At 45.4% G+C, this 22814-nt stretch overlaps 1 protein-coding gene across 3 annotated transcripts; it reads left to right on the plus strand.

The window, feature by feature from the left end:
• Positions 1 to 4522: 4522 nt before the first annotated feature.
• LOC101096352 (olfactory receptor 6Q1) lies at positions 4523 to 15124 on the plus strand. Of its 3 annotated transcripts, none has more exons than XM_045039332.1 (2): positions 4523 to 5273; positions 13445 to 15124. In XM_045039332.1, exon 2 carries the CDS (start codon positions 13747 to 13749, stop codon positions 14710 to 14712), a length of 966 nt encoding a protein of 321 aa, XP_044895267.1. In that variant the 5' UTR covers positions 4523 to 5273; positions 13445 to 13746; the 3' UTR covers positions 14713 to 15124. The 3 variants fall into 3 exon arrangements, with proteins under 3 accessions (XP_044895267.1, XP_044895266.1, XP_003993446.1); XM_045039331.1 differs by lacking the exon at positions 4523 to 5273 and adding an exon at positions 6802 to 7969; XM_003993397.5 differs by lacking the exon at positions 4523 to 5273 and adding an exon at positions 6802 to 7534.
• The last annotated feature ends 7690 nt before the right edge of the window (positions 15125 to 22814 follow it).

Raw genomic sequence — 22814 nt, forward strand, 5'->3', positions numbered from 1 at the left:
GTACTCTTCAACTACAAGAATAGATAAACAAGAACAATAAACTAACATATGAAGGTGGAAGGAAACAATTAATATAGGAGAAGAAATTAATGAAATAGGAAATTAGGACACAAAACCAAAAACCTGTTCTTTGAAAAAAGGAAAAAAGGAAAGTGAGGAAGGAGGTAAATCTCTAGCAGAATTCATCAAGAAATAAAGGGAAACTAGGTAAGTAAGTAATACTAAGAAAAAAAGCTTGGTTGACCGCCATGAGGTTGGTAAATATTTGGAATATGCTTCTGGATACATGACCGAAGTGACTATCAGTTAATGGGGAAGGATGTTCTCAATATGGAAGCATTTAGATCTCTGCTTCAAGTCCACATGCATTACACACCTAAGGGTAAAAAGCAAAATCTAAACATTTTTAGAATACATTTTAGGGCGCCTGAGTGGCTCAGTCAGTTAACTGTCCAGTTCTTGGTTTTGGCTCAGGTCATGATCTCAGGGTTTGTGAGTTGGAGCCCCACATAGGGTTCTGTGCTGTCTGTGTGGAGCCTGCTTGGGATTCTCTGGCTTTCTCTCTCTCTCTCTCTCTCTCTCTCTCTCTGCCCCTCCCCTACTCACGCTGTCTCTCAAAATAAATAAATAAACTTTAAAAGAAAGAATACATTTTCGTTAAGGTACAAAAACACAAACCATACAGGGAAAGAAATACATTTCGCTACATAAAACCTGAAGATGCTTCCTACACAGAGTTAAAAACCGGGAAAACACTGACTATATAACACAGTAGACACAGTTGGAAAATACACAGAATTCCTAGGAATCATTTAAAATGATGGACTGCTCAATAGAAACATGAAGAAATGCAACGCGCAAGGGGTAAGTCCGTGTGGTCAATATGCGTTTGACCTGATGCCTAATCCTCAGGGGGTCACAACCGTAAGAGGCCACACTTATCTAGCGCTGGCCTTGTGTGAGGCATGGCTGGTGGGAATATAGTCGGTCAACCTCTTCAGAGAGCAATTTGGTATTATCCGGTGATGTGGGAGATGCTCGTTTAGGTGTATGTCCTAGAGAAGTAGTCCTTAAACCCCGGCTTGTCTCAGAATCACCTGGACGGCTTGTAAACGCACACCTTGCTGGGCTCCGCTTCCAGAGATTTCTAATGCCGTGGGTCTGGGGAAGGGACTGAAGATCTGCGTTCTGACGTGTTCCTGGTGATGCTATCGCTGCCGCTGGGCTTTGAGAACTTCTCCCCCTAGAAGCCTTTTGCAGAGGTCACACAACGTGACCTGCACAAAAATGTTCCTGTTAGGAACACAAAAAGGAGAGACAATTTAAATGCTCTCCAGCAAGACAATGAATAAGTAAACTGTGGGTTTTTTTTTTATATAACAGAATATGCATAGAAATGAAAACAAATGAACTAGAGATAACAAAAATATAAAAAAACAACATGCTATGAAAAAAAGCCAATTACAAAGTGATATATGGACCTCAACGCCATTTTTGCATATAACAAACAAAACACAAAACAAACAATATAATGTTTATGGGTAACAAATGGTATAAGTCAAGCATGAGTAGGATAATACCAAATTTAGGATATTTGTTAATTGTGAGGGGATGGGGGCTGAAGTAGATAGAGGGCCTCAACTGTATCTGCATTGTTTCTATCTATCTATCTATCTATCTATCTATCTATCTATCTATCTATCTATCTATCTATTATCTATCTATCTATCATCTATCTATCTATCTATCTATCTATTATCTATCTATCTATCTATCTATTCTCTATCTATCTATCTATCTATCATCTATCTTCTATCTATCTATCTATCTATCTATTATCTATCATTTATCTATCTATCTATTATCTATCTATGTATCTATTATCTATCATTTATCTATCTATTATCTATCTATCTATCATCTATCTATCTATCTATTATCTATCTATATCTATCTATTCTCTATCTATCTATCTATCTATCATCTATCTTCTATCTATCTATCTATCTATTATCTATCATTTATCTATCTATTATCTATCTATCTATCTATTATCTATCATTTATCTATCTATCTATTATCTATCTATCTATCTATCTATCATCTATCTATCTATTATCTATCATCTATCTATCTATCTATCTATCTATCCTCTATCATTAATTGTATTTTCTCAAAAAAAGATCTTAAGTAAATATTGCTGTCCTAGTTCAGGCCACTGTAACAGAATACCATGGACAGGGTGGTTTATTAACAACAGAGACTATTTCTCACAGTTCTGGAGGCTGGAATTCTAAGGGCAGGGAGCCAGCATGGTTGGGTTCAGGTGAGAACCCTCTTTGGGGGTACCTCCTGCCAAATTCTTGTATCCTCAAATGGTGGAAAGGGGGCAAGAGTCCTCCGGAGTCCTTTTTATAAAAAGGCAGTAATCCCATTCAGAAAGTCTTGTCCCTATGACCAAATTCGTTCCCGGAGGTCTGCCTCTTCTCTTAATACCATCACATTGGGCATTACGTTGGGCATTAGGATTTAACCTATGAATTTGGGGTGACACATTCAGTCCATGACAGTTGTCAAAGCTGGGTAGTGGGTATAAAGTTATTATGTTCCTTCTTATGTTTATATTGGAATCATTTCATGATAAAAATGCATTAAAAAGAATGCCTGCAAAAATACCAGGCCAGACTTTGTTTCTGGGTTTTTTAAATGTTTATTTATTTATTTTGAGAGAGAGAGAGAGAGAGAGAGAGAGAGAGAGAGATGGGGGAGGGGGAGGGGCAGAGAGGGAGGGAGAGAGAGAATCCCAAGCAGGATCCATGCTGACAGCACAGAACCTGATGTGGGCCTTGATCTCACAACCATGAGATCATGACCTGAGACGAAATCAAGAGTCGGACGCTTAACCAGCTGAGCCACCCAGGCACCCCTGTTTCTAGATGTTTTTAAGGCTGACCGTGATGGTTTAGAGAAGATTGAGCTTCTCTTCTGGAATAATAGCCATATACGGCTTTGTCTGCTTCATCACGACGATGCGTAAAAGTACAAGGAATGATTTCTAATCCCTTCGGGGAGGAACAGTGAAGACCCTCGGCTTTTCGCTCTGGTCTGGGTCCCTCTTCCTCCGTCTGAGTGTTGGATCTGCTCCTCCACCTCTATGTCCTGGTTTCTGGGCTGGGATATCTGACGCTTTGCGCAAGAGGCACAGAAAAGGAATCTGCCCATCCAAAGCCTCTTGTATTACCCTCACTCACAATGAAGAATTCTGCCTTTAACTGCTCGGTTTTGAACTTCTCGGGGGCAAAGCTGGGACAACGCAGTGACAAACTTAAGAAACCTGCAAGGCTGGATTGGCTTACACTGCGAAGTATTACGGGCGGGAGACAAAATGTTCCCGAGGGGGGAGGGGGCGGGAAGGGAGACAGGAGCCCGCGGGGCCGGGGTCTGACAGCAGAGGTTTGGTGTTTGCCTCTTTTCTTGTCCCTCCAGGTAGTTCCTTCCCTCCTGCTGGCGCGGTGGTCTTCCTAGCTGCTTTGTCTAGCTTCATAGGTCAGTGCCGAAGAGGGGTTTTGCTTTGCATTTTTAGGGAGTGAGAATCTCTGTCGGACTGGGTCAAACTGGGTCAGGGCTGAAAAATTTCCATGGAGCAGGGACGTAGGTATGACACTGGTTCAGTGTCTTCCTAGCGTAGAGCTGCCCCAAATTTGAGTGTAGCTACCTTGTGTCCCCTGTTAGGTGAGGGAACCCTGCTTTTGTTGCCTCACTTACCTCTAAGCCACATCCTTGTCAGCCGGAATTTTTCCCCACCTTTACCGATGAGAAAGTGGGCTCAGAGGGGCCAACCTGCTCCAGGTAACAGGTCCATCGAGAGGCTTATGTGGATTCTGATCCATGTCTATGATATGGTATTTTTTTTTTAATTTTTAATGTTTATTTATTTTTGAGAGAGAAAGAGAGAGAGAGAGAGAAGGAATGAGTGGGGAGGGGGGCAGAGAGATAGGGAGACACAAAATCCAAAGCCGGCTCCAGGCTCTGAGCTGTCCTGACACGGGGCTCAAACTTGGGAATGATGAGATCATGACCTAGGTCGAAGTCAGATGCTTAACCAACTGAGGCACCCAGGTGCCCCATGTCTGTGACATTTTATACTGAGCCACACTGCCCTAGGTGCTGGGGGAATGTGGTTAACTGTAAGACATGGCCCTGCCATCAGGGAGCTTTATCATTTATCTGGGGACACATATACCTGCACTTGAAGCATTTAGGCTGACACAGTCGTATGACACGAAGAGAAAGAATCTGGTGTGTTTAGGGTTTTAGGATATGTCACCCTGTCCTCCACAGGGTGCTATTTGCTTTGGCTCAGCTGCCTCCTGTGATCAGAACAGGATCACACCCCCCCCCCCCCATGTTCCTTTTGCTTTATAGTGAAATGATGTCATATTTCCTCTTTGGAGAAAGAGATTACGCAGCCTGCGGATAATCATGAAATGCTCTGGAGGAAGTTCTTTGCAAGGAAGGCAATTTGGCACAGTTATTTTCTGGATGAAAGAGAGCCTTAGTCACAGGCCTTGTTGGACTGTGGGCTCCTTAAGGACTGAGGCTGGGTATTTCACATCGGTACGGCACACAGCCTGGCCCAGGGTAGTTATGAAGTAGCTAAGGGCGGGATAAAGGGCAGGTAGGTGGGGAGGTGGGGGATGTGTGGTCCATTCTAGTAAAGGAAGCCCTCATGGCATCCTTGATAAATGTGGAAGTCTCAAGATTTCATTTCACCCTAAACCTGAGTAGTTTAGATCCAGAGACCTTGGCGAAGAGTCTAGCTGGCGTGGCGCCCTCCTTGGCTGGCCCCTCACCCTCCAGTCGTGTTTGTCCAGCTTGTCTACAAACTTGGGACTCCCACGGAGCTTCTGCACATCCCCTGGGCCAGAGTTTTCCATGATTTATTATCTCCTTTCCTTTGTTGTCTGAGCGCTTCAAGTCTCCGTGGAGACTCGATCCCACGGGAGACCCCTTGGGTGTAAGAGCCACATATGTGGAATGTGAGTCATTTTATAGCCAGTGACAACCCTTGCTTCCTTCTTCTCTTGCTTGGCTCACGGTGGATCTCTGCCCTTCTCCGCAGGTTCGGAGAAGCCGTGATCCTTGAATTTGGGGTCTCCGTGCCACAATGAGATCCAGTAACCTGCACTGGCCTCCAGCCCCAAGGTTCTGAGCATCTTGGGCCTTTGTCTTCCATCCACCCAGAGAAGAGATGGGGAAGTACCCAGGGGCAGGTGAGTGGCCCTTTGGAGACCCCCGAGCACCTGGAGGGAGGTGGTTTAGTTTCTGGTTTACACGAAAGCTGGAAACCACAAGCTCATACCCGGAAAGCATGCAGACAGTGGCAAGTGGAGGGACGCCCTCTCCCAAAGAGACCCCCAGCCTAGAGTAAGGATTCTTGGCCTCACATAACCCAATCCTTTCTTCCGAGCAGTCCCAATTTGTTACCTCATTCCTTCTTTCGAAAGTTCTTTTACGGAGTCACTGTGCTTTTAAACATCAACCCATTTTTCAAGTGAGGAAATAGGGACACACAGAATTCCGCTGGTTTGCTTCAGCTCACACAGATTGGGGGGGGGGCGGAGACTTTTGGGGGGCTTTGGGTCCCCTTCATCTCTGTCTGCCCCTTCGAGTCACCTCAAATTAACCTACAATCTAAACAAGATCGGCTTGCTTGTTATTCAAGCAGCTTCAGGGCCATCTCTGGGCTCCGCTGAGACTCCCATCCCCTAGGCTTTCCCGTTATTGAAATTCTGCAGTAATCATAGTCCATGAGCGATGGAAGCAAGATAATAAGATCTTCCTAGAGCACACCGTGAAAGTTTTCAAAGAGCCTGCACATCCATTATATCGCTGATATACATAATATCCCAGGAGACTGGAAGTGTAGGTATTATTCCTATGTAAAGATTAGGAGCTAGAAGCTCAGAAAGTTTGCTTCCTTCTGCTGCACTGGGCTCTCCAGCTCGCCCCAGCACGGTGCTCTCTGTTGCACGTCTGACTGCAGAGACGTCCCGTTTATTTTCTCGTGCCTCCATTTCCCGTTTGCTCCCATTATGGGGAGACCGTATGTGAGTAGCTTTGAGGAACAGGTCATGCCCACTCAGTACTGAAGCTACCAGAATAATGTGAGAAGCCCTCAGTTAATTGATCAGATTTGGTGTTAGGAATGCTAACCCCCTAGGGGAGGTGGCATAGTCGAAAGAGGGTGGGCTGTGGGGTCAGACGGGGCTGTATTTTCCTTCAGACTCTGCCACTTACTAGCTGGTTGAAGCCAGGCTCCTGGGAGCCCCGCATGTTACATCCCTTTCTTTTCCTTCACAGCTACCTGGGGACAGAGGAAATCTAGGGCTTAGTGGAGTAGAGTTTGAAAGGAGATGATAGGGACGCCGGGGTGGCTCAGTCGGTGAAGTGTCCAACTTCGGCTCAGGTCATGATCTCATGGAGTCCTGCGTTGGGCTCTGTGATGACAGCTTGGAGCCTGGAGCCTGCTTCGGATTCTGTGTCTCCCTCTCTCTCTGCTCCTCCCCTGCTCACCCTCTGTCTTTCTCTTTCTCTCTCTCTCTCAAAAATAAACAAACATTAAAAAGAAAAAAAAGAAAAGATGATATAGTACAGGTTTTCAGAAGTTTAAAATTAAGTTCAGGAGCTAAGCGAAGGAAATTATACATGAAATCAGTTCCACTTGTCCCCCCCCTCCCCCCCACAGGCAGGTGCGAGTGGGTTAGTCCAGATCCACAGGCCTCAGCCTTGCAGGCCTCTCCAGGCATGGGACTGATGGGCAGGAGGTCGCCCACGCTGGATGGTGCTTCCTTCTGGAAGTACTGGTGGGCTTCCTTGCCTTCCTGTTGCCTTGAAACCAGTAGCTGAAGGTGGAAAGGAAGCAGCACTCTGGGTCAGCATGACGCTAGGAGCGTGTCCCCTCTTTTATGACATCACAATTTATTGCATGCAGGTACGTGCATCCTGGTGACTCTTTTTGGCAACACAGTCACGGACAAAGGCACTGTCTTCAATGGGCTGTGCTTGTGCGTGTGGGGGGGTGTTAGAGACAAACAAATAAATGTCTAACAGGTGACAGCGAAGCTGTGACAAAAACGTCAAGGCAAGAAGCGAGTCGGAGAGTGATGGGGTTGCGTTTTCAGACGGGAGCTCAGAAGGGGCTAAAGTGGCCTTATGCAGAGAATTGAAGGAAGTGCAGGAGGAAGCCGCACAGGCAGAGAAACAAAGGCAGTAAGAACAAAGGCCCTGCGCGTCACTTCACGCTGTTTCCTTCCATCTTTAGACCAGCCCTGCAAACGTGCGTATCGTGTCTCCCAGGCGAAGATGTGAAAAGAGAGACTCAGCAAGAAAAAGCAACTTGCCCAAACTAGAGCTGGTCCCCGCTGGCACCAGAGTCAAACTCCGATCCTCTGATCTCAGAGGCGGTGCTGGGAACCAGGGCCGTGTGCAACAGTGTGAGATGTTGCCGGAGGAGCGGAGAAGTGGGCACGCGGTGAGCGAGGGCGAAGGGGAGCCAGGAGAGCCAGGACCGGGAGGCCAGGGGGTGGGGGTGCCCCTGGGCATCTAGCCTTTCCTGTCCGCCTCATGCTCAGCTAGGCGTGGTGGCTGGTTCCTGACGGTTTTGTTGGCGTGCCAGTGAGTTCCTTTTGCAGTTCCTTCACCGCAGGGGACAAGTGTCCCAGAGGTCAAGTGGACAGAAGGGACACAGGGAGAAATCCGGTCTCTCTGACCAGGCTCATCACGTAGCTGCACAAGCAAACAGCTGCAGGAGTGAAGTGTCAGTTTCCCCGCGTGAGCCCCACACCGTTGTCCCCTATTCGTCAGGGAAAATCTTAGCCAAGGAAGCACCTTCTTTTGAAGATATCAAATTGGGCCAAGTGCCTGGGCGGCCTCTCTCCACATTCAGTCGCATTCACGATCGTCCCCCGTGAGTGTCCCCTTCCCTGTCGGCCGCTTGCTCCCGATGTTGTACTTGGCTGGTTCTCTCCACCTGGGGAGGACGCCCTGGGTTAATAGGGCCGCGGGGCCTCACTGGGTCCCTGCAGGTCCCAGAGCCTGCGGGGCGTTTCTCCAGCGGGCCTCTGAGCACAGAGAAGCTGACCTCACAGGGGGGGCAGGGGCCTGGGTGCAGGGGTGACCTTCAGTGAAAGGCAGTGGCAGAGGGAGGTAGCATGGCCTGAGCAGGGAACACAGGCTCTTGTGCCAGGCCTGCGGGCGTTTGCGCTCTGTCACCTCCTGGTCCTCCGATCCGATGCAAGTTACTTGCTGTCTCTGAGACTGTTTTTTTCCAGTGCGTGAAACCCAGGACATCATACGTCTCTGAAGCCTGGGTCATGGGATCGCAGCCTTGTTGTGGGTTTGAAAGGAGATAATGACCTAAGCCCAGCAGAATGTGGCCCACGGAAGGGACTTCTAAACATCCTCTTCCTCCTCCTTGGAGGGAGGGTCCTCTCCTACCCACACAGGACCTGAACGCTCTGAGGAGGCTCAGCAATTCCTGAAACTTGCCCAGAAAGCTTTCCTCGTTTAACCCATCTCTGGGGACTCACACGATTCCGTGAGAAATCCATTCATCTGGGTTGGACCTTGCCCTCCACCTAGGTTTTTCCATGGCATTTCGGTTAGGAGTGGTGGACCTGGGCTATGAAGACACCAAGTAGTCTGACCCCTCCCCCTCCTGCCTCTGCGGGGGGGCCCCACAGCCTCTTCCCAGGGACTCATCTTGCACGCTTCTCCTCCCTGGCCCACCTGACTCTCCTCTGCTGAACCTGGTTTTGTCAGTCAAGGATTATCTTGTCTCTCAGCCTGCACACAGTGATCTGGTTGGGAAATTCTTTCTTGGTTTCACCTATCCTGTCTTGCTTCTGGGCCAGACTAACTGTCCCCGCTGTGTTCTCCCAGATTCATGGAAAGGGGCTCATCTTATGGTGGTTGTTCCGTTTGGAGAGTTCTCGGACTCCCCTGAAAGACTCTGGGCTCTTCAATGGCAGGGCTCTTGAACCTTTATAGGCTTGGTGCCTAAGTGCAATGCCTGACACGCAAGAGGCTTCTGGAAGAGTGCTCAACTGGGGAAGTGGCCAGAATCTAAGTCTGGGCAAATCACATCAGTAAATTACAAATGAACGAATTTCAAATGCTGTTGGTTTCAAAATTTGCCAAGGATTAGATAATTGGGTAGGGTTCTTTCTCCCTTTTTAATGGATGAAAGGGAATGAATATAAGTTAATAAATGAAGTAATGGGTCATCCATTCAAGTATTTTATTCATTTAAACCTTTTTCTTTTTCATTTAAATCTTTTGAACGGTTTTCTCAGTATAATGATTTGATCCATTTGACAGCTTGAGTTAGTGTCTTGGGCCTCAAAGTATGCAACTGGGTCTTGGGCAGTAGAGAAAGAGCTGATCCCAATGATTGTGTAGTTTAGATACTAGGCTTTGGCTTGGAAATGAAGACTGGGCCCTGTTTTACTTTATTTTTAATTTTTTGGCCCTTTTTTAATAATGATTTTATTTATTTATTATTTTTTAAAATATAATTTATTGTCAAATTAGCTTCCATACAACACCCAGTGCTCGTCCCAGCAAGTGCCCTCCTCAATGCCCATCACCCACTTTCCCCTCTACCCCACCCCCCCAACAACCCTCAGATGATATTTTTAATTTTTTTAAGTTGATCTATTTATTTTGAGAGACACATAGACAGCATGAGTGGGTGAGGGGCAGAGAGAGGGAGAGAGAGAATCCCAGGCAGGCTCTGTACCACCAGCACAGAGCCCAAGGTGAGGCTCGAACCCACAAACCCATGAGCCCAACCATGAGATGATAGCCTGAGCTGTAACTTAATCAACCGAGCCATCCAGGCACCCCATTTCACTGTATTTAAAAACAACTTTTTTAAGTTTATTTATGTATTTTGGAAGAGAAAGAGAAAAGCAAGGAGGGGTAGAGAGAGAGAGAGAGGGAGAGAGAGAATCCCAAGAAGGCTCTGCACCCTCAGCGCAGAGCCTAATGCAGGGCTTGAACTCACGAACCATGAGATCATGACCTGAGCCGAATCAAGAGTTGGACACTTAACCGACGGAGCCACCCAGACGCCTCTGCCCCATTTTACTTTATTAATTAGAGGCTAGGATATGGGATGCAATGAAGCCTATTTATAACACGAGTCAAGTCAGGCTCTACAGTACGTATGTGTAGTGAGTATCTTCCAGGAAGGGCATCCAGGAAGGGTAAGCACACTGCCCTCAAACTGTTACATTATAAACCAGATTGCAAAGGGGAGAAATATTCAGGGATTGTGTGCTGAAATTTCCTGGAGCCAGCAGAAGCATGAAGTCTCTAGGGCTGCAATGCAGTTATATTTGGCCAGGAAGCCCATGTTTATAGACCACTCGCCGTGGGGATGTTAAAGAATGGACTTAGGAATGCAGGAATCTGAAGACTTTGACCTTTTTCTGACCATCTCTGTGTGCTTCTGTTGCCAGGAAATCATGGGTTGTTGAAGCCACAAGGAACCTGCTTAATTCTTTTTTTAGGGGAAGGAACAAGGAAGGTTTTAGACCTTGTCAACCTAAATTCAGATCCCAGTTTAGACATTTATTTTTTTTATTTCCCACGACCCCAGGATCACGATCTGAGCTGAAATCAAGAGTTGGACGCTCAACCAACTGATCTACTCAGGTGCCCCAAGGCATTTGTGAGCGTGGGCAAAACATGACACCTTTTCCTACAGAGGGTCCAAGTTATTGAATAATTCACCCAAGCTTCTGGAACCAGGGCACCATTGTTTCAGTTACATAGTGCTGCACATCAAGCCACTCCCAAACTTAGTGGCGTAAAGTAGAAATAATTTCCTATTTAGCTCAGAAATCTGCAATGTGGGGAGGTCCCAGCAGGGAAGGCTGGTGTCTGCTGGGCCAGCTCAGCTGGGGGTTGAAGACCTATTTCCCGGACGGCTCAGTCACCCGGCTGGCACGTTGGGGCAGTGAGAGTTTGGCTGAGGCAGGGAGAACTTAGTCCCTTCCCATGTGGGCCTTTCTGCAGGCCGCTTGGGCTTCCTCACCCTGTGGTGACCGGGTTCCAAGAAGCAGGGAGAGGAATCGATTTCTTAAGACCTGAGCCTGGAAATTGGCATAGCATCCTTTCTGTCTTGTTCTGTCGTCAAGCAATCAGCAAGACCAGGTTTAAGGGAAGTGGCCATAGATCCCACTTGTTAATGAGAAGAGCGTCAACGAATTTGGGGCCGTGATTTAAAAGGGCCGTATGATGGAGACATTGTATTCTTTCACTGAATCTAAAACAAGGTAGTGATTCATCTTAGTAGTCTTATTCTTATCCACCTCTTTTTTATTAAAAATAGTATTATTATTTTAGAAATTTTAATTTTGGTGTAGTTAGCATGAGGCGTTATATTCGTTTCAAGTGATTTCAAGTGATTCAACACTTCCATGCAATACCTGGTGCTCATCATAACAAGTGCACTCCTGAATCCCCATCACCTATTTAACCCATCCCCCACCCTTCCCCACCCCTGTAGCTCTCAGTTTGTTCTGTATAGTGAAGAGTCTGTTTGTCTCTCTTTCCCCCCTTTGCTCATTTGTCTTGTTTCTTAAATTCCACATATGTATGAGATCATATGGGATTTGTCTCTCTCTGACTGACTTATTTCGCTTGGCATTATGCCCTCTAGATCCATCCATGTTGTTGCACATGGCAAGATTTCATTCTTTTTTTATGGTTGAATAATATTCCCTTGTCTATATCAAGACCACATCTTCTTTAACCATTCGTCTATCGGACACTTGAGCTGCTTCCATAGTTGGGCGATTGTAGAGTAGATGATGCTGTGGTAAACACAGAGGTGCGTGTATCCCTTCGAAGTAGTGTTTTCATATTCTTTGGCTGAATACCCAGTAGTGGAATTATTGGATCATAGGCTAGTCCTGTTTTTAATTTTTTGAGGAATCTGCATACTGTTTTCCAGAGTGACTGCACCAGTTTGCATTCCCCACACCTGTGTTTTTTACTATCGGCTTTTAAAAAGGGAATTTCGAGTGATTTTTCCCAGGCTCACATATCTCACGTTGATGGTGGAACTTGGATTCAAACCCAGTCCTATTGATTCTCTTATTAGCTCTGTTCGCTCCCCATGCCTCGAGCCTGCGGCCATCATCACCCCATGCTACACCTGCAAAACCTCCCCACCTGGCCTTTCTGCCGTGTTCCTCTCCAAACCTGCCTCGGCACAGCACACTTGGTCCTTATGAAGGGCAGGAAGCTTACCTTGCTCCTCTCCTTAAGTTCCTCAACACTGTCTGTTGCCCCCAGACTGAAGCTCAGCTCTGTCTTTTCTCTTAACTCAGCTTCTCACTCTCTGTGATGCCCTTGCCTGCTCCCCGGGCTCAACGAGTGCTGTCTTCCTCCCATACTCTACTCCAGAAGTCTACATTTAAATTTTGCTCTGTTATGTATTGACCCAAACGTGGTGCGAAATGCTTTAGAAGGACTATCTATTTTAAAATTCCACTAGTCTGTTCAATTCTTTTGTATTGAACTTTTAAATTTTTGTAATTATTAGTATTATTATTTTAAATGTATTTATATTGAAAGAGAGGGAGAGAGAAAATCCCAAGCAGGCTCCTGGATACCAGCACAGAGCCTGATGTGGGGCTCGATCCCATGAATCATGAGATCATGGCCTGAGCTAAAACCAAGAGTTGGATATTCAACCGACTGAGCCACCCAGGACCCTCTATGATTATTTTTTTAAAAGATTCCCTAAATTCTTTTGTATTTAAAGCCAGGTATGCTTGATCAGGAAGCCAAGCTCTTTCTTTTTTCAATGCTTATTTATTAAAAATTTTTGAATGTTTTGTTTATTTTTGAGAGAGGGGTGGGGAGGGGCAGAGAGAGAGGGAGACACAGAATCTGAAACAGGCTCCAGGCTCTGCACATAGCCCGATGCAGCGCTCAAACCCATGAACTGTGAGATCCTGATCTGAGCCAAAGTTGAATGCTTAACCGACTGAGCCACCTAGATGCCCCCCTCCCCCCACTTTTTAATGTTTATTTATTTTTGAGAGAGAGACAGTGAGTGCGGGTCAAGGGCAGAAAGAGAGAAGGAGACAGAGGATATGAAGCAGGCTCTGTGTTGACAGCAGAAAGCCCGATGTGGGGCTCAAACTCAAGACCTATGAGATCATGATCTGAGCCAAAGTCGGATGTGTAACCGACTGAGCTAGCCAGGTGCCCCCAAAACTAAGCTCTTCACTTCTATGGTAACCTGTACCTACTTGAGGTTTCCCAAATGCACAGATTTGTCTCCGGTATCTGGGGTTTAATACTTGCTGTGCTCTCTTTACTTCTCTAACTTTTTTCTCACTCACTTATCCTTCTCTTCCAGGTTCCAGCTGAGACAACACTTCCTCTAGGAAGCATTCACTGATTCCTCCAGACTTGGGGGAGCTTCCCTGCTATTTCCTCCCATAACGTCTGCATCCTTATCCAGCACTTTAAATTTTGTATTGAAATTGTCTGTTTTCTGGAGCTCCTCACAGGCTATACATTCTTCGGGGGCAGCGCCAGTGCCTTGACTTTGCTTTCCTCTTCTGAAATGAAAGATGTCTCAGTGTGCCATCCTCACTGGTTCTCCTTGAGCTGTCGTTGTCCGTGAGGTTATGAGCGTCCTGACTCTCACTTCCACCTATGCAGCCATATGCCCCAAACTGGACCCACGTAACAGAGTTTGTCATAGTGGGCTTTGCTGGGGTGCATGAAGCACGCCCCCTCTTCTTTACACTCTTCCTCACCATGTACCTATTCACCCTGGTGGAGAACTTGGCCATCATCGTGGTGGTGGCTTTAGACCACCGGCTACGTAGACCCATGTATTTCTTCCTGACGCACTTGTCCTGCCTTGAAATCTGGTACACTTCGGTGACAGTGCCCAAGATGCTGGCTGGTTTTATTGGGGTAGGTGGGGGCAAGAACATCTCCTATGCTGGCTGCCTGTCCCAGCTCTTCATCTTTACCTTCCTGGGGGCAACAGAGTGTTTCCTACTGGCTGCCATGGCCTATGACCGCTATGTGGCCATTTGTATGCCTCTCCGATATGCGGCCTTGGTGTCGTGGGGCGCCTGCATCCGTCTGGCCGCTGCTTGTTGGCTGGCAGGCCTCCTCACACCTGTTTTGCCTATCTACCTCATGTCCCAGCTGACGTTTTGTGGCCCCAACGTCATCGACCACTTCTTCTGTGATGCCTCACCGCTGCTAGCCTTGTCCTGCTCAGATGTCACCCTGAAGGAGACCACAGACTTCCTCGTTTCTCTGGCGGTGCTCCTGGCCTCCTCTACGGTTATTTCTGTGTCCTATGGCAATATCGTCTGGACGTTGCTGCACATCCATTCAGCTGCTGAGCGCAGGAAGGCCTTCTCCACTTGTGCAGCTCACCTGACAGTGGTGAGCCTCTTCTATGGCACTCTTTTTTTCATGTATGTCCGCACCAAAGTGGCCTCCTCCGTCAACTTCAACAAGGTGGTGTCTGTCTTCTACTCCATTGTCACGCCAATGCTCAACCCCCTCATCTATAGTCTTCGGAACAGGGAGGTGAAGGGAGCTCTGGGCCGAGCCTTGTCCCTCAGGTCTTGGAAAGGTCAGCAAGGAGGAAGGTGAAGACCTAATTTTCTTGCCTTGGCTCTTCAGAAGGAGGGTGGTGAGGATGAGGGGATAGAGCAGTGACCTGGGTGGTCATGAGTTATGGATTATGTATTAGTTAAAGTAAACTGTTAATCTGGGGTAACAAGAGACACCTAGCTATAAAAGGGCTTAAAGAAGGAAAGAGATTTGTTCTTTCCTGCAAGAGTCCAAGGTGAGTGCTTCAGGGTTGGCAGGTGGCTCTGCTCAACAGGCAAAGATGGAAGTTCCCTCATTCCATAGTGTCAACATCCCTTAGGATGTTGGCAAACTAAGCGCCGTGGGCCAAATTCAGCTCGACATTTGTTTTTAATGAGCTGTAAGCTAAGAATGGTTTTTAGACTTTTAAATGGTTGTAAACAAATCAAAAGTAAAATAATATTTCATGACACATAGTCACTTTATTTATTTTAATTTTTAATTTGAGAGAGAGAGAGTGAGGGAGAAGCAGAGGGAGAGACAGAGACAGAGACAGAGAGAGACAATCCCATGCTCAGCACGGAGCCTGATGCATGGCTCCATCTTACAACCATGAGATGATGACCTGAGCTGACATCAAGAGTCAAATTCTCAACTGACTCAGCTACCCAGGTGCCCTGACCCATAATCACTTAATAAAATTAAAAGTTCAGTGTCCATAAATCGAGTTTTACTAGGATACGATCACACCATATGTGTTATCTATGGCTCCATTTGTGCTACGATGACAGAGTTGAGTAGCTGAGATAGAGACCATATGCCAACCCTCAGTCTAGGGCCTTCTTGTTATCTACATGGTCAGCATGAGGTTCCAGGGAGCAAGAAGGGTGAGGATAGATCAAGGAGGAAACAAACTTCATGTCTTAAGGTTTCTCCACTAGGTGTAGAAACCATCATTTCTACTCACCTCTGTTGGTGAAAAATTAGCCATAGCTCCCAGCTCTTTGCCAGGGTACTGAAAAGAGTCTGTAGTTAGGTAACCAGGTACCCAGCCCCAATTTGATTATTGTGGAGAAAAAGGAGACCAAATTTTGGCAGACGACTAGCTGTTTCCACCCACAAAGTCCCCAGAATCATAGCTGATTTTCCATGTGATCCATGTACTTAATTTCTTTGTAGCTACATTGTCTTATTTGAAATATAGGCCCATCTGACTTCTATACCAACCCGCTTCTTTGAAATATAAGAAGGCGTCAGCTCGCTTGAAGTGAGGCTTAAAAGACCATTATAATTCAAGTAGTTCCCTACATGTAGATAGTTGTATCTTCAAGACATTTATAATCATCATTTGAATGTGGATTCCAGAAACTATAGTATATGGAAGGAGAAAATGCTGAGCTTGACTGGATCGGGGGAAGGACAGATTTTTTTGTGATGGTGTTTCTCAACTGGCCAAGAGCAAGCAGGCTACATGATGGTGCCCGTAGCAACACAGTCTCTACATCCCCCACTCAACCCAGTATCTTAGCAGCTGCACTTTTTATGGTTGGCAGAAAGGGCACAAGTCATAAGTTTTGAAGAACATTTCATTTAATGAATGTTATATCAGTAATGAGCTTTATGTTCTTTTGGATGATGGCAGGATGCAAAATCAGTGCAAAGATGAGAAACTTTCAGGATCAAAAATAAGAATTCATATGAAAGAAATAGGATAGAACTTTCAGATACCTGACCTGAGTAGATTTGAACACAAAATGTATTTGACTTTTAGGTTTCTGGCTGATGGAAACAAACAAAACATACTGGGTATATAAGAGTTCTCCAGAGAAACAACCAATAAGATCTATCATCTATCTATCATCTATCTATCTATCTCTCTCTCTCTATCATCTACCTACCTACCTACTATAACGATATAACTACACATCTATTTAGATTGATTGAAAGATGGATATAAGAAGAGATTTATTATAGGTATTGGCTCACACAATATGGAGGCTGGGAGGTCCCATGATCTGTCATTTGATAGCGGGAGAAGCTAGAAAATCAGTGGTGTAATTCAGTCTGAGCCCGAAGGTTTGAAACCTGGAGGAGCCTATGGTGTAGGTCCTGGTCTGACACCAAAGGTCCAAGAATCAGGGGCACTAATGTCCAAGGGCAGGAGAAGATTGATGTCCCAGTGCAAGCCAAGAGAGCAAGTTCTCCCTTCTTCCCCCTTTCTGTTCATTCAGGCCCTGAATGGACTGGATGATGCCCACCTGTATTGGTGAGAGCAATCTTCTTCTTCTTTTTTTAAAATTATTTATTTAAATTCAAGTTAGTGAACATACAGTGTCGTATTGGTTTCTGGAGTAGAACCCAGTGATTCATCACTTACATATGATACCCAGTGAGAACAATCTTCTTTATTCAGTCTGTTTATTTAAGTGCTAATCTCTTGAGAAAAAAACCCTCACAGACACACCCAAAATAACATTTTAAAGACTGAACATCCCTTATCCCAGTGAAGTTGACACATAGAATTAACCATCATACTAGGTCATGACATTCTCATTTATGGTTCCAGAAAGAACTCAAATTCAAACCCAGGGAATGCTTTCTGGATTTTGACTCTAAGAACAACTCTGTGGGAAGTGTCGTAAAGGCTTACAATTCTGAGCTTGTGGAAGAAAGAATCTATATTTTTGAGATAAATTACTTAAAATGGTAAGAACTCAGAGGCATACTTTTAGAAAGGATCCTACATATGTAAAAGTGCATCCTGGTTTAATAAAACCTGATACAAGAAAATAAACTGATAATATGGTATTATGCATTCACTATACTTCAATAAAAGAAAAAACTGAAAAAAAGGCCTTTGTGAGTATGATTATTTACATTGTAAAGCAATCACTCCCTTGAAAAAAAAGACCTACCTGCCAGAATCTGGAGTGCTCATGAAGTACATGATATGTGTAGGTATTGACAGCTGAAGTTTTTATTCTTAATTAATTAATTAATTGGCTTCTGACTTTGTTTTCACATTATAATGGACACAATATTATATTAGTTTTAGGTGTCCAAAATGGTGATTCAGTATTTTTGTACATTATGAAATGACCACCTTGATAAGTCTAGTTACTGTCAGTCAGTCAGTCACTAGGCAAAGTTAGTACAATGTTAATAACTATATTCTTCGCAAGCTGGTGCAGCCGCTCTGGAAAACAGTATGCAGGTTCCTCAAAAAACTAACAATAGAACTACCCTATGACCCAGCAATTGCACTACTAGGCATTTATCCAAGGGATACAGGTGTGCTGTTTCGAAGGGGCACATGCACCCCCATGTTTATAGCAGCACTATCAACAATAGCCAAAGTATGGAAAGAGCCCAAATGTCCACTGGTGGATGCATGGATAAAGAAGATGTGGTATACATGTATATAAAATGGAGTATTACTCAGCAATCAAAAAGAATGAAATCTTGCCATTTGCAACTATGTGGATGGAACTGGAGGGTATTATGCTAAGTGAAATTACTCAGTCAGAGAAAGACAAAAATCATATGACTTCACTCATATGAAGACTTTAAGAGACAAAACAGATGAATAAAAGGGAAGGGAAACAAAAAGAATGTAAAAACAGGGAGGGGGACAAAACAGAAGAGACTCATAAATATGGAGAACAAACTGAGGGTTGCTGGAGGCGTTGTGGGAGGGGGGATGGGCTAAAAGGGTAAGGGGCACTAAGGAATCTACTCCTGAAATCATTGTTGCACTACACGCTAACTAATTTGGATGTGAATTTGAAAAAATGAAAAAAAAAAAAAAAAAAAGAAAATCCCCCACAATAAAGTAACTATGATCAGAAAAAAAAATAACTACATTCCTTATGCTGTCTCTACTTAACATTCACTGACTTATTTTAAACTGGAAGTTTGTGACAGCTAGAGTTTTTATTTTTTATTTTTGTTTATTTATTTATTTTGAGAGAGACAGAGACAACACGAGTGGGGGAGGGGCAGAGAGGGAGACAGAGAATCCCAAGCAGGCTCCAAATTGTCAGTGCAGTGCCTGATGTGGGGCTGGAACCCATGAAACCGTGAGATCATGACCTGAGTTGAAATCAAGAGTTGGATGCTTAAGCAACTGAGTCACCCAGGTGCCTCCATTTTTTAATTTTTTGATTAATTTATTAATTTTTTTCACGTTTATTTATTTTGAGAGAGACAGAGAGTGAGTTCATGGGCATGTGGGTGGAGGAGGGGCAGAGAAGAGAGGGAGAGAGAGGATCCCAAGCAGGCTCCTTGCTGTCAGTACAGAGCCCAATGGAAAGCCCAGTGTAGAGCCCGAAGCTGGACTCCATTTGCAGAGCCCAACGTGGGGCTCAATCTCATGAACCGTGAGCTTATGACTTGAACTGAGATCAATAGTTGGTCGCTTAGCTGACTGAGCCATCCAGGCTTCCGACAGGTGAAGTTTTTAAGGCCATTACCAATGGTAGATAATTCCACAGTGAAGATAAATTATGAAACCATGACAGGAAACATACGTACCCTTGTAAATGGGGAATTTCTGAGAATATAATTTCTTCTTTGGGGGTATATTTGTTCGTTGAGTGAAACATAGGCAAGTGAAGTGCTAACAGTATATTGACATTACTTCACCAGAATCCAGAGAATGTCACAATGAATAATTAGCAATAAGACTAACACAGAATTCTGTAAGGAGCACTGATCCTCTTGTTTTGTCCATTCTGGGTACCAGGATATTGACTGAATTGTTAGGGACTATTTGGGAGCCACCAGGAGAAGGTCCTTTGACTTAGGACTTGGTGTGAATGACTGGATCTACATACTGAAATCAGAACTCTACAGTTTGCTGTGTACCATTATGTAACCATTGTCATAGGCTTTGATGTGGGTCTATGTACCTAAGGCCCTTCTGGACCCCCTTCTATGATTCCATATTCTTTTTATCCTTTGCACCTACGCTGGGATTCCAACACCTTTTTCAGGGGTCTTAGTCTTTGGTTGGTCTCTCACTTTTCAATTTTCACATGTGAAGTCCTTAGCAACTGATTGCTTTTTTTTCTTAAAGTTTATTTATTTTGAGAGAGAGAGAAAGCAGGGGAGGGGCAGAGAGAGAGGGAGTGAGTGATTCCCAAGCAAGTTCTGGGCTGACACCACAGAGTCCATCATGGGGCTCATACTCATGAACCATGTGACCATGACCTAAGCCAAAGCCAAAAGTTGGACGCTTAACGGACTGAGCTACCCAGGTGTCCCCTTAGCAATTGCTCTCGAAGCTACGTTTGTCAAAAGCTGTGGAATGCTACGGCTTTCTGTTTGTCTAAATTGAGTCTTCTCTATCTATATCCTTGTTTTCATTGGTGGCTTCGCTGTCACTGGCCTAAATATTATTCTCGGCCAGCCATGGCAAGATAGAAGCATTTTATTTTATTTATTTTAATTTTTTAAATTATTATTATATTTGAGTAGGCTCCACACCTAAAGTGGGGCTTGAACTCACAACCCTGGGATCAAGAGTCAGATGCTTTACCGACTAAGTCAGCCAGCCACCCCAGGACAGGATCATTTAAAACCCCTTTTTGCAGGAACTTAACATGGATCTCATCGCCAAGAAAACGTGGATGCATCCAGACCTTGAGACAGTATGTGCAGCACCATTCAGCTCTGTCCCTTCCCATAGAGCATTCCAGGAGCACTAAAAGTTAGTTAACTGATGCCCAATACTTTGTCAGCTTTGTTAACGTCTTCAGACTCTCTTGCAAGTGGAAGAGCTTTATTTAGAGCAGACTTTGCTCTGGTGGTTGCTCAGCTGGGTCTGTGACAGTCACCTGTGTCCACCTACCCAAAGATAAGCGAGCTGACCAGAGGAGGTGCAAGTTGTTTAATTCTTGTAGAACAGTTTCACAATAGATATATTTAGTTTACTCTGATCAGGTTAGGTCGGAAATGTTACACCATAAGCTTTGCAAGGGCTATATTTTAGCCTTCCTGGAGGTCCCCCCTCAGGACCTAGCTTGGAGCAAGGGTCTCATAAAAGCGTTAGTTATTTAGCAAAGAGTCAAGACATCCAGGCGTGCCACTACGTATAATTTTATCGAGCTATCTAACAGATACTTGTTTAGTTCTTACTATGTGCCAGGTACTGTTCTAAATGCTTTATAAATAGTAATTCATTTACTCCTCGCTGATAACCCTACAGAATTGGTGCTGTTATCTTCCTTTGCACATGAGGAAACTGAGGTACGGAGAAGTAATGTAACTTGACCAAAGTCACACAGCTGAGTAAATGGAGAACCAGGACTTTAAACTTCCTCATCTAACATCTGCACAATGATGCCCTGGGTACCTGGGTCTCTTCTTGTGAAAGGACAGGGTGGATGGATGACTTTAAATACCTACCTTTGAGTGTTAAATATGTGCTGGGCATTCCTATACATTTTCTCACTTCATCATATCAGCCCAGAGAGGGAGGCTTAGTCTCATTTTACATCAGTGGAATCGGAATCTCGGAGAGGTTAAGCCACATCCCAAGGTTCACACAGCTACAACATGGAGAAGCTAGGAGGATTTGAGCCAGGGTTCTTTGACTCTGTTGAGCCACTCTCCTCTGCAAGATCTCTACCAATGCTAGCTTTGCATGCATTGACTTATTCATTCACCAAACAGCTATGTCTCCTCTCCATACCACACATCGGTTGGTTGCTGAGTGGCCACAGGATGAATTACACTAGATGCTTCCATCCAGGACAACATTACTGCAAACACGTCTCATGTTCCTCTGACAGAATGAAATACAATATAGAAGCCACTAAGCGACAAGGAGGGGTCTGGACCAGGGTGACAGGGAGTGTTTTCCTGGTGGCCAGTCCAAAGAGGGCATCCCTGGGAACACAGCACTCCCCGCTTTTGACCTTCCCATCTGAGATGACACCTGCCAAGCATTTTCTCTTTTGGGTTCTTCTCAGGATGGAGAAGGATGATGTAGCATTTGGGAAAGAAGAGGCATGACATGAGACCTGCTGCTGATGCTAAGATGGCAAAGACCTCCACGGCCACCGTGTCTTTGCCTTGGGTGCTCATGTGGGCAGGGATGAAGGACGGCCAGACACAGGAGCACACGCACATGCTGAGAGTGAAATGCTTTGCTTCGTTGAAGGGGTCAGGTAGCCAGCAGGTGCGGAAGGTCACCAGCAAGCTGAGCAATCCTAGCAAACCCAAGTAACCCAGCATGGCATAGAACAGTTCCAAGGAGCCCTCATCACACTTTACCATCATCGTGGTCCCAGGCTCCGTAGAGCTCACAGGCCATGGGGGCCATCGGATCACCCAGAGTGCACACAAGTTTGTCTGGACCAGGGAACAGGCAATGGGGATGTTGCTAGGGAGAAGTGGCCACGCCACCCTCCCAATCTGGGTATCTGGTCAGGTGGTTGGAAGGTTGCCAGGACCGCGGCGGGCTTGGCCAGTACAGTGGACACACAGGTTGTGAAGGTGACCCCAAAAGCTGCCTGGTCCACAGCACACGTGAAGGGCCCTCGGTGCCCAATGAACAGGAAGGGGCAGAGGAAACAGCGGACCAAGGAGGACAACAAAAGATAGCTGAGCTGGTGGTTACTGGCTTGGATGATGGGGGTGTGGTGGTGCCGGATGAAGATGCCTAAGATGACCAGGGCAAGGAGGAAGAGCAGGGCTGTGCAGACAGCCAACACTGCACCGAGGGGCTCATGGTAAGAGACGAAGTCAAGCATTTTGGGGATACACCAGCTCTTCTCCATATCAGGCCACTCGTCCTCAGGGCGCCTCTCACATGCAGCACCATCTGAAGGGAGAAAGAGAAACTGGGTCAGAGAACATAATGGGGAAGCTTCTGGAAACTTTCCCGTGGTCAAACAATTATATGGCTACTGATGGTTTTTCCGGTAGGTCCTGTGTATTTCAGTCTTGTTACGGTGGACCTTCCAGGCTGCTGATGTCCTCAGATTGAAGGCCGAAGACACAGATGGTAGAAATCCTGATAGCAGCTGTTCATCATGCATCAAACTATAGTGAAATAACATTGACACAATAACCTATGGAAGCTCTAACTCCTCTCTGGGCTTCATCCCTTTGAATCGAACCGCCATTGTGCTCATGTCATAATTACTAGTGATGGC

Source organism: Felis catus, chromosome D1, assembly GCF_018350175.1.
Source record: "Felis catus isolate Fca126 chromosome D1, F.catus_Fca126_mat1.0, whole genome shotgun sequence".
Taxonomy (NCBI): Eukaryota; Metazoa; Chordata; class Mammalia; order Carnivora; family Felidae; genus Felis; species Felis catus.

Bases quoted from the DNA above. Each gene is read 5' to 3' on its own strand.
- LOC101096352 (XM_045039332.1), top strand. From the start codon at position 13,747: ATGCAGCCATATGCCCCAAACTGGACCCACGTAACAGAGTTTGTCATA.